This window comes from Sinohyriopsis cumingii, chromosome 18 (assembly GCF_028554795.1).
Source record: "Sinohyriopsis cumingii isolate HCF-2022 chromosome 18, ASM2855479v2, whole genome shotgun sequence".
NCBI lineage: Eukaryota > Metazoa > Mollusca > Bivalvia > Unionida > Unionidae > Sinohyriopsis > Sinohyriopsis cumingii.
This window is the reverse complement of record NC_142978.1, coordinates 39,334,744-39,351,868: the sequence shown is the minus strand read 5'-3', so window position 1 is coordinate 39,351,868 and position 17,125 is coordinate 39,334,744. Positions and strand designations below refer to the sequence as shown.

At 35.5% G+C, this 17,125-nt stretch overlaps 1 protein-coding gene across 1 annotated transcript in view; it reads right to left on the bottom strand.

Moving 5' to 3' along the window:
* Positions 1–11,325: 11,325 nt before the first annotated feature.
* Positions 11,326–17,125, bottom strand: part of LOC149776444 (uncharacterized) — a 43,076-nt gene continuing 37,276 nt past the window's right edge. The window contains exon 2 of the mRNA XM_089942392.1: positions 11,326–13,611. Within this exon, the coding sequence (XP_089798518.1) occupies positions 12,502–13,608 (1,107 nt within the window). The 5' untranslated portion in view covers positions 13,609–13,611 and the 3' untranslated portion in view covers positions 11,326–12,501. The remainder of the gene's footprint in view (positions 13,612–17,125) is intronic.

The window sequence follows — 17,125 nt, the reverse complement described above, 5'->3', positions numbered from 1 at the left end:
AGGAAATAAAATCTTACATTTTATCTGTCACAGATAAAGATTTTTCAACATAGATCAATAAATCTATTAAACTGAAGAACGTCTTTGAATTCTTATATGAAAGACTCGTGTTTAGAAACGAAATCATGCAATTTGACATATGATTCTTCTCACATAAACATTAGAGATAAATGATTTAGCTTAGACTGACTTTCCCTTACTTAATATGACAACAAACCATTACCTCCAAATGACTGTAATCCCGATTGAATTCTTCCTAGAGATAAAGTTACTTCGCCGTTTGGGGCCCCGAGTGGCCGAGTGGTCTAAAGCGCTCTTCGTTACGGATCACTGCCATCTCACCTCTGTCTGCGGCGGTTCGAGTCTAAGATTCAGCCAATGTGGGCATGTGAGAAAGCTTGCCAGTAGCTTCTCGTGGGTCGGTGGTTCTTTCTGGGGTTTTCCGGGTTCTTCCTCCACCATTAATACTGGCCGCCATGTATAGCCTATCGTGCTGAAAAATGGCGTTAAACCCCACAACAACAACAACAACTTCGCCGTTTCCACGTGCATATACGCGGCGCCCACCGTTCCACTTATTCGCCCTGTTTTTACACGTTAATGCGTTGTCTTCTATAACACGATTAGGCATTTATTGACTTATCGCAAATCGATTACGTTTTGAGACGAACATTAAATCGTGACTCACCCAATCAAGTAATTTTGTAATGTTTTTTTTGTTTGTTCTTAATTTAGAAAAAAGAAAGAAAGGGAAACAATAACAATGTTACTAAAGTAGACCGATAGACTTTAAAAGAACGCAATAAATACATGTGATTATTCGTCTTTATCACACACACACACACACACACACACACACACACACACTATCAAAATTAATCTAGTTCGATAAACAGACCCCAAATGTGTACTGATACAAATGAAAACGATACAAGTATCGATGAAAAGATAGCGTTTATATTCGGTACGGAATGTAATTATACTCAGATGGGGATATAGGCAAAGTGAAACGTGAGCAAACTTAGGTCCGCTGATCGGCTCCAACCCGTGACCTGGTTTTATCCGTTAATTTATATCATCTGGTGTTGCTTTAAAAATCACTTATCCGGCCAGCGCCTTGGGGGGAAGTTGTCCATGCCGTTAATTGGTTGGGTTTCGTTTGTAAAAAATTTTTTTTATTGATATGGGTTGTCTGTAAATATTTATTTTAATTTTGGAGAGGAATGGTCTGTGGAACGCAGATTACGAAGGTAGGGTATAGTTTTTAAAAACCAAAAGAAAACGGTGCAGGATTGACTGTCTGGGAAGCATATATCCATAAAACTCAAACGTTTTAGTCTTGTAAACTAAACACAGGTGTCATAAAACTACGAAAACCAGAGAACATGGAATGGAACCTACACCTATAAATAAAATATGCTAATCAGAATACTAACAGATTGATCAAAACCTTGTTTGGACAATATGTATGTACCCTAAATATAATAACGTTGTCTGGCATACAAACATTCTTACAAACCGGTCTCGTCTATTCATAATCTAAAATCTCGACTCTGGTTAAATGCACGAACACTGTAAAACTACACATGACATGTTTTTCTAGTACAACCTACAAAAAACGAACACTGTAAAACTACACATGACATAGTTTCATAGTACAACCTACAAAACACGAACACTGTAAAACTACACATGACATAGTTTCCTAGTACAATCTACAAAACAAGAACACTGCAAAACTACACATGACATAGTTTCCTAGTACAACCTACAAAACACGAACACTGTAAAACTACACATGACATAGTTTCCTAATACAACCTACAAAACAAGAACACTGTAAAACTACACATGACATAGTTTCCTAGTACAACCTACAAAACACGAACACTGTAAAACTACACATGACATAGTTTCATAGTACAACCTACAAAACACGAACACTGTAAAACTACACATGACATAGTTTCCTAGTACAACCTACAAAACACGAACACTGTAAAACTACACATGACATAGTTTCCTAGTACAACCTACAAAACACAAACACTGTAAAACTACACATGACATAGTTTTCTAGTACAACCTACAAAACACGAACACTGTAAAACTACACATGACATAGTTTCCTAGTACAACCTACAAAACAAGAACACTGTAAAACTACACATGACATAGTTTCCTAGTACAACCTACAAAACAAGAACACTGTAAAACTACACATGACATAGTTTCCTATTACAACCTATAAAAGAACACAAATTGTCATCATATGAATTCGTTTGATAAAATAAAGGATTCAGTGATAACTATCCATTCAGTATCTCGTATGGGATGACCTTTATTGTATTATATACATTGATTTCTATAGTTTATGGTACTGTCTACCCAGTCATCTCATTGAATGATGTAATGACACTATATCTACCTTTCTCACTTTGTAATTAACATGAAATTTATGTTGTCTAAGAACTTCACCTACAATAATGTGTTTGTGTTCAATGCATTAAAATTTCTATTATCTTTGTTTATAGACAACGCTTTGGTATTTCTACATTCTGTGTATGTTCTATATAAATATTTCTATCTGAAATACTTGGCATCCTTTTCAGCTAACACAAATGTCCTTCTCTTCAGTAGAAAAGTCTTGCAAAATACAAGATACCAGTATCAGAGTCGTCTTTCAAACAACAACTTTGGATGTGTGTGTGTGTGTGTGTGTGTGTGTGATTTGGATTTTTAATGTTGCTTTAAAAATATTTTTCAGTCATATCGCTATGATGTCTGAAGTGTGACAGTTTATGCTTTATAGTGATGTCTAGCACTGGGGCATAATGCCGCAGACTTGTAGAATGAAATCTCACCCAGCCACATTATCCTGATATCAGGCCCTCCAGTCCTAACATTAACCTTTTAATGTCGAGCGAAGCAGCTGTTAGTACCATTTTTATGTATTTGATATGACTCGGCCGGGGTTCGAAACCGCGACCTCTCGCATCCGATTCGGACGCTCTAACCACTAGGCCACCTGAACCGGAGCGGTCAGTTTGGATGTGTAAATGAGGCCGTGATCAAAAGCAATCAAATATCTTGACCACCTTTTGTACAAAAAAGAAATATGTAAGAACTTTATCAAAGGATGAACCAAAGATGTATCAGCATAATTTTTGATAAGTTTCAATTCCAAGCATGAATAAGAATTTTGAATAATACTACTAAAGTCAAAAAAGTTTGCCTCCCACCCCCGTACAATTCATTGGTGCAGACGAGTGTTATTTCACTCTGCTCTATTCTATTCCAGGTAAAGTCTAAAATCAAACAAACAGCCTTTTTAAAACTTCCCACGTTGCTTTGATAAGGGATGAGACATATGTTAATGTGAACAATAACAATACAATTACTATCAAATTTTTCCTTGTCAACGATACATGTATTCCCCTCCCCCCTCCCCACTGAAATTGTATGTTTACTGGACTCCACCTTTTGCAAAAATTTGCAGATTTTGCATTTCTTTTTCGTCATACGAAATGTAAATACCTACAATTTGTGCAGTATCTCTATAATGTTATACTACGCTATGCTTACCAAGAGTGTATATATAATTAATACGTAATTACTTTATTCATTCTTTATTTATAAAGACTCGGCACAAGAAATGTATTTTTTATGCTGCTGTACCGTGACAAACCCAGACACAATCAAACCAAATAAATCCTTGTCATCATCAACCAAATGCAAAACTAGAAGCAACCGGTCGAAGACTGGTACCACGCACGACTCCCTTAGTCTCCATGCAAAGATCTGTGTATGTCTGCGACCTTGAAATCGTGTTGTTTCGGCGTTTAACGCAATTTATCAGCGCAAGATAGGCTATATATGGTTAACAGTGTACCTGTTGGAGGAAGAACCCGGTGTAGTAGGCCAAATTAACCCCTGCCCAGATAAAGTGTCCTAGGCTAAACTATGCCCGGGGCTGTAAAATAGCCTGGGCCAGACCATACCCCTTCAGGCCAGAATATGCCCCACTTGTATATTAAATTAATATTTACTTATCGGTCTGGTCTTTACTTGTAGCAGGAAAACATGAACAACAATCATCACCGCCTTTTCTGAGTTCACTGAGGTATGTTTTAGCTTCAGCTTAAAGAAATAAGAATACCATTGTGATTTAAAAACTAGAACATATTGAAGGGAGTGTTGGAAATATAATAGTCAATCAATACAATTGGACTGGAAGAATGTGAGGTAAATATTGTATCATGATTCTTGATTCCTTCTTCAAGATTTCCACTAAAAGCTCAAATTGTTGTGCATTGACACTACCACGATAGTGTATCACATGATTAACACTGTCTCTGGACATGAAGAGTATGTATGTATGTGTATATATATATATATATATATATATATATATATATATATATATATATATATATATATATATATATATATATATATATATATATATATATATATATATATATAATCTTAGCTTGTATGTATATACCTTGACAGACTACGAGTACGACTGAAACATGTCACTTAACTTACCTGACAAAGCTGAATCCTCAATAAAATGTTGAAAAATTAAGTAATTCTTGTGTGTATCGCTCAACACTATTGATATCATTGTGGTATAATTTGGCCTGAGGGTTATGAATTGGCCTAGGCCATAATATACCCCAGGAGTATAAATTAGCCCAGGCCATAATATACCCGGGTATAATCTAGCCTAGGCCGCTTTAACCCCAGGTATACTCCGGTCTTGGGGTATACTATCGCCTGTTACACCGGGAAAACCCCGGTTTGATCCACCGTGCCAAGGGAAGCAATCGGCAAGCTTTCTCACATATCCACATTGTCCGAGCACGAGACTAGAACCCACGCGGATAGAGGTGAGATGGCAGTGATCGGTAAAGGCTAGTGCTTTATACCAATCGGCAACTCAGAGCCCCACCTCGAAATGTCCACTAGCTAAACACTTAACTAAAAAAATATTTGTCTCACATCACTTTAACTGTTAAAGTAATGCTATTTTTATTTTATAATTTGGATCTTTTGATACCACCTTGAATATATTTACCTTATATCATACGGTATATATTCACTAAATGAAAGTTACCTATATCAGTAGTTGGTAGGTAACTCGCGCATTTTTTTAAAACATATTACTCCAAAACACCTTGAATGTCATACCCAAATCTCAAAACCAATTATGAATGCTTACCGTTGGGGCTTATGGATACTGAAAAGAGATATGTCTGCGGTTTATCTTAACCAGCTAATGTCTGATTTTACAGTACTTCAATGACTCTTTACTATATCCAGATATCTTTATCTGTTATTTATGTGACTATCCGTCTGTTATCTTAGTGGATTGTATGCGTATATAACAGTATAGTATAATCAGCATTTATTTTAAAGTTTAAGCATTTATAAATAATTAATTCGTCAAAACAGGACATTTGATGTACGGAGAGAATTTCCCAACACTAATTGCAACGGTCTATGATGGGCGCATGACTAATTGCTTCCTAAGTCTAAATGCAACAGCTTTCTCTAAATCTCAAACAGACAACTTTTAAAGGAAATAAATATTTCTTTGTTTTGTCAGCAATCTTTCCCTCCTTCGAAGCTTTACTGTTACAGCTTCGTCATGTCGTTATTATATTTCGGTATATCGTATCATATTAAGCCTTCTTCCTTCATTTTAACAGCGTTAGCAGTAGTTGGATATTATCAGATCCAGTTCAATCCAAGAACTTTTCAGAATTTTAACCAGCTGTGTTAAATAGCTTTACTACTAATGAATTCGAATGACTCTCTGATGGACCGTTTGACGGCTGAAAAATGTTTTGTTTGGTTCCGTTTATTTTTATTGTTTTAAGGCACAAAATCACAGTAGGTCATTGATTGGTTTACATTAATATAACATCAGCACTCTAAACTTACATCTGTTGACACTCAATATAACTGGCTAATTAGCAGTTATCCAGTCATCACTTGTACCCTGGGAAGAAATGATAATTCTCTTTCTAGTTATTTGCGTATTTATTTCTTTTTATCTAATGCCTTTTTTAAACATTTAGCGGTAATTGATACGAGACACATATGAATGTTAAGAATAATTCATGAATTGAATAAAACACATCGATGTTATGAAGAATTGAATCTGTGTATGTTGCATAGTTCCGTTGGACTTTTTATCTAATGCCTTTTTTAAACATTTAGCGGTAATTGATACGAGACACATATGAATGTTAAGAATAATTCATGAATTGAATAAAACACATCGATGTTATGAAGAATTGAATCTGTGTATGTTGCATAGTTCCGTTGGACTATCTTCAAGGATAAGCTTTAAGTTCGGCCATCCGGTTTTGTCATGCTCCATTCTGCAAGCTCTTCTTGTGCCAACCAATTTTGCCTATCTCAAACGAACAATCTATTTTCTAATGCCCCCCCCCCCCCCGCTCGATATCGAACTAATCAGGGGTCGAGTAAAAATCTGTTATGTGACATATTGTCAGAATCAACCTCTTGTTCGAGTTACGGGAATAGATTTGTTCGTGGAGTAAATTTGTTTGAGGAATAGATTGTTCGAGGCGTAGATATAGTCGAGGTATATATTTGACCGAGGGATAAATTTGTTCGAGCGGTAGATTTGTTCAAGGTATAGATTTGTTCGAACGGCATCTGTAACAGGATACAACAAAGACTATGTCAATACCAGTTATTTAAGAATGGCATCTCTCAAATTACTTTCTCGGTCCCAGTACAAAAATATCATACCGTCAACCTCGAAATCTCGAACAATCTAAACCTCTAACAAATAAGATTGCTCTGGCAGCTTAGTCCAGTTTTCGAAGCTCTGCTCTTACAGTGATATCTTTTTCTGTTGTTTTTTTTATATACGCAAGCACTATGTTATACAAAATATTTGATAATCAGCCGTAGACGAAACTATTTTCATTAGTATGTACATGGGATGATTCGGGTGGGCTGGGGTGAGGAAGAGATCAAGGACTCGATCTGAATCCCCCTTCATCTGACCCGGAATGAAGAAGCAGTGACATACACTTTGAAGATTACACCTTTCTGAAAGTACTTTTATGGCAATTTTGATTCCGCCCAGGAGGAGCTGAAGGGAGGTGAAGAAAACATCACGATGCTAAAAATAAGAGTCCACAGAAGAAAAGGAAAGTTAGTTTGAAGTTTAGAATCAGCTCTCATAATATATTTTTATAGTTCTTTGTAAAAATATTTTGATTTAGCCGCGTTTATATTTCCAACCACGGAAGCCACAAAACGCCAAAAGCTTTCCATTAACTTCTTTTGCAAAATGACAAGAGCCATCCTTCGATACTAAATTGAATGCGGAACAATGTCACACGAATGCCAACTATTGACACGATCTGATTCACTACCCGTATTGTACCAATGAATCCAATGTGTGTGGGGGATGGGGGTGTCATAAATATCCTACTTTTGTAATATATGTACTCAACTACCCAGAGTCTCTAAGTTTCATGAATTAATCTAAAACTCTTTGTATCTCTCTGAAAGATAGACTATTTAGTAAAAATTTGGACCTGTCTATATGGCATTTCTGTCGACGATTCGACAAAACTCTATTATGATGCTGCTTCCATAGATAATAAAGACCCATCCACGCCCCCCGCCCCCAAATAAAAATCGACCAAAGGAGACCAACTTGAATGTAATTGGAACTTATTTATTAAACTGGAACAGTTTCCCATATATGTTTCCCATATATATATATATATATATATATATATATATATATATATATATATATATATATATATATATATATATAGAGAGAGAGAGAGAGAGAGAGAGAGAGAGAGAGAGAGAGAGAGAGAGAGAAAGTAACCAAGTGTAAATATTTATTGATGTTTCAACATACAGTAATTATTTCTTGGTGATGATTGGTAACCGCTCTCGAACACACGAAGGCAAAGTCCAAATACATCTAAAACTTATATACTCAGGAAAACATAAACACCGCAATTGAAACTGATGTAGAAAATATAGCCCGATTCTAACATTACCCAGTAAAGTAAAAATACCATGAATTAGTCGTCTATGTAGACACTAGTAGGCCATAGTTGACTTCGACGATTACTTAACAGCAGGTATGCAGTCTTGAATTAAAGGGAACGCACATAAATCATTGCTTCTGATTCGACTCACTGTCACCTTTATCTTTGACCTCAAGACCCCAAAATCAATACGTTTCTTCTGATCGTAAGTTCAAGCTATCCACGATGTTTAATGATGGAACTTACTCTGAAACGTAGGTTATTGTGTAAAATTGATTTTATTTTATTTCAATTACCTTGAACTTTATGCCTCAATAGGCATCTTTCCTACCTTACCTTTCCACAAACGTTGGTCATGTTACGCGGTCAAAGACTAACGTTATTACGAGAAAACCTTTGTTCTTATTTCCCTCTCATTAACCTTAACCTGTGACCTTTTTTACCCCAAATTTGTTGCACCTCTTTCTTGCACAAAGGGTACGCCATCAGTAATGTCTTGTGACCATACATGCTCGAGTACTTAAGATTTTCTGCAGAAACCATTTTAGTTGCATGTCTTCAACCACACAGGGTATTGGCCTTTTTCTTTGTTGGATGTGCATGCCAGCCACACAGTTTTAGTCCCGGACAATGATGCAGATCCTCAAAGGTTGGAATTTGTTGATGATCTTTAACTTTATTGTACGGAAGCAAAACAGGTAGTAGAACGAATGTTATACACACGGACAACGACATTATGGTGAGTAAATTTTCCTTTAGCTACATTAAGTTACAGAACTACAAAGATAACAAAACATTTTTTTTCTGAATGAATGATTTATTTCCTAGACTAGATGACTAAATGGATTTTGGCAAGATAGACAAACCTTGATCAAGATAGAATATTAAAAAATAAATCCCTTGAAATAGCACAATTTTACTTATTTTTGAAAAGATTATAATATAGGCACTCGGTTCTATCTGAACAGTTAATAAAAACGGTCAGATGCTTAAAGTGCAGGATATAATCTGCATATAGACTCCTTATTGATAGCTATTCTTCTCCCTCTTAAAATGGATATGTACAGTCTTTGATGGCAAGCTTAGGTAATCCAACATATAAAAACGGAGCTGTACAGTCCCTTGATGATTTGCTTCTGCACTCCAATATCTGACAATGGAACTGTACAGTCTTTGATGGCAAGCTTACGTACTCCAACATATAAACTGGATATGTACAGTCTTTGATAGCAAACGCGTTTACTCCAACATATAACAATGGATCTATACAGTCTGATGGCAAGCTTATGTAATCCAACAAATAAAAATGGAACTGTACAGTCCCTTGATGACTTGCTTCTGTACTCAAATATATAACAAAGGCACTGTACAGTCATTGATAGCAAGTTTATATACTTCAACATATAAAAGCGGAACTGTACAGCCCCTTGATGTCTTGCTTCCGTACTCAAATGTATAACAACGGCAGTGTACAGTCTTTGATGGCATGTTTATATACTCCATAATATAAAAGCGGAAATGTACAGTCCGTTGATGACTTGCTTCTGTACTTCAACATATGACAATGGAACTGGACAGTCTTTGATGGCAAGCTTATGTAATCCAAAATAAATACTGGATCTGTACAATCTTTGATGTCAAGCTTACGTACTCCAACATATATAACTGGATCTGTACAGTCTTTGGTGGCAAACTTACGTACTCCAATATATAACTGGATCTGTACAGTCTTTGATGGCAAACTTATGTACTCCAGTATATAACTGGATCTGTACAGTCTTTAATGGCAAGCTTATGTACTCCAATATATAAAAATGGAATTGAACAGTCTTTGATGGCAACCTTGTTTACTCCACATATAAAAATAAATCTGTACTGTCTTTGATGACAAACTTATTTACTCCAACACATAGAACTGGATCTGTACAGTATTTGATGGCAAATGTATGTACTCCAATATATAACTGGATCTGTACAGTCTTTGATGGCAAGCTTATGTACTCCAATATATAAAAATGGAATTGAACAGTCTTTGATGGCAACCTTGTTTACTCCCCATATAAATAAAAATCTGCACTGTCTTTGATGGAAAACTTATTTACTCCAACACATAAAACTGGATCTGTACAGTATTTGATGGCAAATGTATGTACCCAATATATAAAAATGAAATTGTACAGTCTTTGATGAAGTATGTATGTACTATAATGAATAAAGATATAACTGTACGTCTTTGATGACTTACGTCTGTACCCCAGTATATAAGATGGAACAGTACAGTACTTAAAAACTTGCTTATGCACTCAATATATATATATATATATATATATATATATATATATATATATATATATATATATATATATATATATATATATATATATATATATATATATATATATATATAGAACTGTACAGTCCTTGATGACTTGCATGTAAACTCTAATATATAAAAACCAGTTGTCAGTAATCAGAGCAAGTGAATGATTTACAATAAACTTTTCTAACATGAACAGAATGCCTTTTCTTCTGATTCATACTGTAAATTATAGGTTTCCTACAAATTATTTTCCATGACATTTGTCCTCACTCAAATCGATGAATTGCATATGCATGTTTCGTATAATCATTTTGTATTCATTATTCCAATATTCTGGATTTTACCAAACACTTCCTGAAATCTAATTATAATTTTTCTTGTGTGACTCTGATTCATCTAACAAATTTTCAATGAATTCCACATAAAGTTATCGAGTCATTAATGGCCAGCATAGTACATCATTCCTCAATTTTGCATGACCTCTTTAGTGCTTGTCTTCAACTTTATAGAAAGGCCCGTCGCCTGCATAAGTATAAGTGTTCTAACTTGACATGGACGTTAGGTTATGATTGTGTTTTATGTGTTTATATTTTGGTTGGGGGGAGTTGGAGGGTTTGGGGGGACGGGGTATTAGTGGTGGTTGGTTCCATTGTACTTGTAAAGGCAGAAGGGTCCATAGAACGAACACCAACTTACAAATTTAAAGATGTTCGAAATACTTTGGTTGAATAAGGCCCTGAAAGTGTATCTTCACGTTTATGTGTAGAGCCATAATGCATATTTTAATAAGCTACAAATGAATCTGTTCTTTTTCGTGCATTTTCAAAATATTAAATTCAAACTTACAAGAACACGTGGGTGAAATATTCAAAATATACTTTTTGATCAGTCAATTATTTATGTAATCGTGAATATTGTCACAAACAAGACAACTCCAACTAATGGTAAATGCATAAAATACCAGCAGGTATAATCTAGCGTTTCTTCAGTTACTTTAACGTATCACTTACTACTTAATGGTAGAGAGACCACCTCGGATGCTGGATGTCTCGGGTTTGAACCCCGGCCAAGTCATACCAAAAACTTTTAAAGATGGTACTAACAGTCGCCTCGCTTGGCGCTCAGCATTAAGAGATCAGGTTTAGGACTTGTCGGCTTGATGTCAGGATAATGTGACTGGGTGGGACATCGTGCTACATGTCTGCGGCATGATGCCTCAGTACTACAAATCACTATAAACTGTCACACTGCAGACATCTTAGTGATGTGACTGAATTGATTTTAAAGCTACGTTAAAAATCTAAATCACACACACACACACACACACACACACAGTTGCTACTTGGCATGGAGTGGAGTCAAGAAAATCAGCCATGTTCAGTATATAAAAGGTATAGGAAAATAGTAAACAGTCTTCTAACAATTTAAGAAGATAAGGCACCATGGAAAAGAATGCATGTAGATGTAATTGCAAGGTAGCAATATCGTCGTAATAACTTCGATAATACTGGATAACACATTAATCACGAACCGTATTAACTCATTTATAAGTCTAGCCCAAATGCAAACTGAATAAACCCAAATCTAGCGTCACATAATTCGTTGGCAGATCTAGGTGTGTGCAATTTTTGTTAGAAGTAATCAGTAGAACAAATACTATAAACTTGATCTGCAACAGCATAATGCGATTAAGGTATATATTTTTTTTCCAGGTGGACTGGACTTATAAGCGAGCAAAAGGTAGTTGGTTGTTTTGATAACCAGACTATAACGAAACGGTTAAAAAATAAATTGTTTGTACGACTCTCCTTTGTTTTCTCTTTCAACTAGTATAACCACAACAACGTATCAGAACTATTAAAAAAATAATATAATCTTTTCAAGAATTTGGTGCGAAAAGAAGAAGAGAAGGAGGTGGACAAGGGCAAGGAGGAGAAGAAGGAGGAAGGTGTATCAAATATGTCAATCACAGCTATTGCACAAAAACTAGTACATGGTTGGTAAAGTTTAAGAAATGTGTCTTACATAGACACATAGCATTATATATTGCACGTATTCATGGCATGTAAAAACGGAAAGAATATTTTCCCCCTTATTATATATTACAGCACGGCATCATCCAGTAACGTCAGGAATATTTGAACCAGTGCTAAATACACCAAGATCAGGTTCCAAAGAGTTTTCTGTTAACTCGTCCAGAAGAATGTATGGATTACATTCCTGGTATGGCGTCATCGCATGTGATCCGTATCCGGGCCCCATCGACGCCATCGTTCCAGCGGACGTGTATGATTCCATGGTATTTTCACAATGGAAGAAAGATGGCGACGACATGGGATCAACCGGAAGCGTAGAATCCGGAGTGTTACCATGAAGAGGGCTTCTATTTCTTTGTGACCCGTAGGGCGTCATATGTGGGGTAGAAATCGGTGAGTGAAGACTGTTTGTAGAAGAAATGGCCGAAATTTGCTGAGGAAATTGAGGCATTTGATGCATATTGGCATTAGAGTTAATTTGGTTGTAACTTCCATAGTTCTGGGAATAGCTGTACGGGTCTTGGTAAGGCATGGAACGGACATTTGCGGAATTAAAATCTAGAGGTTCGTCATAAAGAAATTGATACGGCTTATTGAAGGATGTTGATTCTGGTAGAAGCGTTCTTGGGTTCAGTTGAAGGGATCCAGCTACTAAATTCATCGTATTTTGTGACAGACCCTTTGACAAGGCCTTTGCAAAGGTAACACTGTCGGGTTTTACACCTGTCTTAAGGATATCTCCAAGAGCAAAAATATAATTCCTAGCAAGACGCAATGTTTCAATTTTTGAAAGTTTTTGTGTTTTGGAATAACAAGGCACGTGTTTTCGAAGCTCGTCCAGAGCGTCGTTTAATCCATGCATTCTATTTCTCTCTCTTGTATTAGCTTTCATCCTCCTGATCCGAAGTTTAACAAGCCTCGCTTTTGTAAGCTTCTTTTTCTTGGGACCACGTTTTTTTGGCGTTTTTGGTTCATTTGGATCTTTTTTCGTCAACCGGCCTCCAGACTTTTTGCTTTTATTTGAGCTGGTATCGTCTTGCTCTGATTTTGTATCGCTGTCACTGGTGTTGATAACGTCATCGCATGTTTCCTCGGTCTCTGAGAGTTCTTCATTCTCGTCATCTGATAGGTCATCAAGATCTATGTCAATATCATCGGGAATTTCGACAGACGATTTGATGGGCATCCTCTGTGTAAAAGAAATATAGTATTAGTTCAATTACCTTTTTGAATATTTACAATGGAATATTTTGACAGAAGAACGCATATAAAACATGCAATGCTATTTTTAGAAATGTATGGGTTCCAAAAGTTAAATTCAATTACTATAGTAGATACAAAGGTTGAAATCTACAAAAGTATGAGGTGTACGGTTTATGTGAGTCCTATATTCAAAGGTTTCTCTATATCTAGGATGATACAGTACTATATAAAATTTGGGCAAACTTCTTTCTCTACGATTTTTAAATGAAAAAAGATTGTTGACTTCCAGGTGTAGAGAAAGAGGTTGTGGAGATGGTGCCTCCATTCAGTCTCCACCCAAAAGAAAACAAATAAAGTTTCTTAGAGTAAGTTCTATTTACAGTTAGTGTGCTAAAATTATAAAGTGCACGAGCTTTCGGGGGCTTCGCCGCCTAGACCCGGAATGGAGTTCCGTCCCATATACCCATAGACTACCTATTTCTGATTCCGCCTCTGACTTCTGCAAGGAAATCAATTAAATCACTTGCTTTTTAAATGGGAATATTATACGGAGTGTATAGGACTGTCAATCCTATTTTGAGAACATATTTCATATAGCTGGGACATTGCAGATGTATAACTAATTCAGATTTTATTTTAAAATACATGTTGTCGGAGAGAGAGTTATCAAACCAAAATGTTATAAAAGAACAATACAACCAGTAGCCAAAAGAATAGTACAAATACAATTATAAAGTGCCAGCTTAAACAAAATGCCTCTGGAAACCACCACCCCCCCTTTCATCTAACACTACCTTTACTTCTGATATAGTAGTGGTCGAAATATCATTTCTTTCACGTGCAATAATCACTATTACATGGAGGTACAGGTATTTCGTAGACGTACGGTCAGAAGTTGTCATCCATATGATTAAACTTGTGCAACAATAATGTCAACATATCTAGCATTTGGATTCCGGATATTGCAAAAATTAGGCAAACGTTTGTATGTTTCAAAATATGTTATTTCTGTTGGATCTCAACTGAAGCTTGTGCACGAGTTGTACGGGAAATAACTCTTACTTGGCACGCATGGCTTCACTCCCAACACATGTTGGCTACCTCCCTTGTTTACGAGTCGCAGGGTTTAAAAACAAAATAATTGCTAACTTTTTAAGTTCGCATTCTTCACATGATGAATTCAATTCACTCTTTACCTCTCTCTCTCTCTCTCTCTCTCTCTCTCTCTCTCTCTCTCTCTCTCTCTCCTTCAAACGGATATAAGTTCTAGAAAAATGTAATACCCGACAACGGCAAATTACAATTTTTTATCTCAAGTCTGTGTGAATATTTACGTGAAACAAGAGTTCAAGCTTTCATTACTCAGCATCGTATTTAGTATGGACAAGTTAAGCGAGATAGACGAGATGCACAAAAATACCTTTTAAAACAATTAAACACTTTTTACTTCTTCCTGATCACTCTATAATACAAACAGACCAAAGCTCGGAACTTTGAGAAAACAACCAAATAATGTAAATCAAGCGTGTCTTTTCGTTAGGCAGAGAAATACGGGCAGTGCCTCCTTCAAGGTAAATTGTATTTTCATCTTTATTTTAAATTATGGAAGGAAAAAAAATTAATTTAGTCAATAATAATAATAATAATAATGTGAGCACGTTCGTATATCAATCAGGTCAAATTTAAACTTAGAACTTAAAATAACGCGAAGGAATCAATGCCTTTTTTTTGTCAAGACATCCGAAAAATTGTTCTGACACTGTAAATATTTTATCCAGTGGGAATAAATTTAAATTGTTTATGGATCTGTAATTAGCTAGTCTTGAAGTCTTACCAGTTAACATAGCAATTAGTGTATGTTTTCGTATTTAAAATAAAATAGCCACTAGTCAATGTTTTCGTATTTAAAATCAAATAGCAAGTAGTTAATGTTTTCGTATTTAAAATAAAATAGCAAGTAGTCAGTGTTTTCGTTTTAAAATAAAATAGCAAGTAGTCAGTGTTTTCGTTTTAAAACAAAATAGCAAGTAGTCAATGCTTTCGTTTTTAAAATAAAATAGCAAGTAGTCAATGTTTTCGTGTTTCAAATAAAATAGCAATCAATCTGTTTTCTTGCTTAAAATAAGCACGAGGAGAAAGAATATGAAATTTATTTTATCGAAAATACAGTCGAGCGTTACATTGACAATATGATCTAATTACGTATACAAATATGGGAAATTCATGTTGGTAAGCTGAATAAATAATGTATCTATAACTCATATATATATATGAGTTATAAATACATTATTACTAAAACCACGCCCTTAGGTTAATAGGACAGCCAAAGAGACTCACTAAAACCACGCCCTATGGTTAATAGGACAGCCAAAGAGACTCACTAAAACCACGCCATATTTTCATGAGAACCAACAAAGAACACCACCAAACCACGTCATATGGTCATGAAAACAGAGACTCACTAAAACCACTCCCTATGGTCATGAAAATAAACAGAGACTCACTGAAACCACTCCCCATAATCATGAAAACAAACAGAAACACGGACTAAAACCTTTCCTCTTTTGCATGAGAACAGATAAACATATTCACTCAAACCACTCCCAGTTCTCTTGAGAATAAAGAAAACGATGGTATGATGCTGAATACTAATACAAAATGTGTTTATTTTATTTCTTTATATGCAATATGGAGAAAGTACATTATTTCATTTTTTAAAGGAAGTTATTGGTTTTAATTTAGCAAAACAGATAATTAAAAAAAAAACATTGCTCAACTTGGTCATGCAAATTTTAAAAACATTGTCGAAATAAACGTCAATATGCTGAATAAAATGTTATATTTCTTATCTTTCTTCCTTCTTTCAGATAATGTAGAAAGAAGGAAGGAGTAAAATAAGTTCCTGTTGCTGAGTAGATCAAATGATTCACTGAAACATTTGGTTGTCTGGTCATTAAAATAGCCCAAACTGTCAGACATTATCTCTCGAACCATCAAAAGTTCAGAACACAAAAAAATAACACCAGATCAAGAGAATGGCTCTCCATCGATCGATATCTGGCAGCGATCTCTTGGGACGATATTTATTAATGCGCGCTCAGCCATTTCGTTTCAAGTGATATCACATGTCATGGGTTGATGAGGTTGCTTTGTACTCGCCGACACAAACTGCTGTCACCAAATGTGCTTCCTGAGCATGCGCAGGTGGCTAGTATCTATCCACATTACAGAACATGAGAGAGAGAGAGAGAGAGAGAGAGAGAGATTATCTCAGATTCAGTTTTTCGTATTTATTAAAAAAACGTACTTAGAGTATGTACTATTACTATCATGGCCAGTACGATGCAAGACAAACGTAATTAATAGAATTTGTGTGCACCTAAAAGATTCAACACAGAATAAAGGTACAAAATTTGCTTCAACTGTTTTGACAAACTTTATCTTTTTCATCAAGCATTACATTTATTAACATCCAATACTTTAGATAAAACTTCGTATTC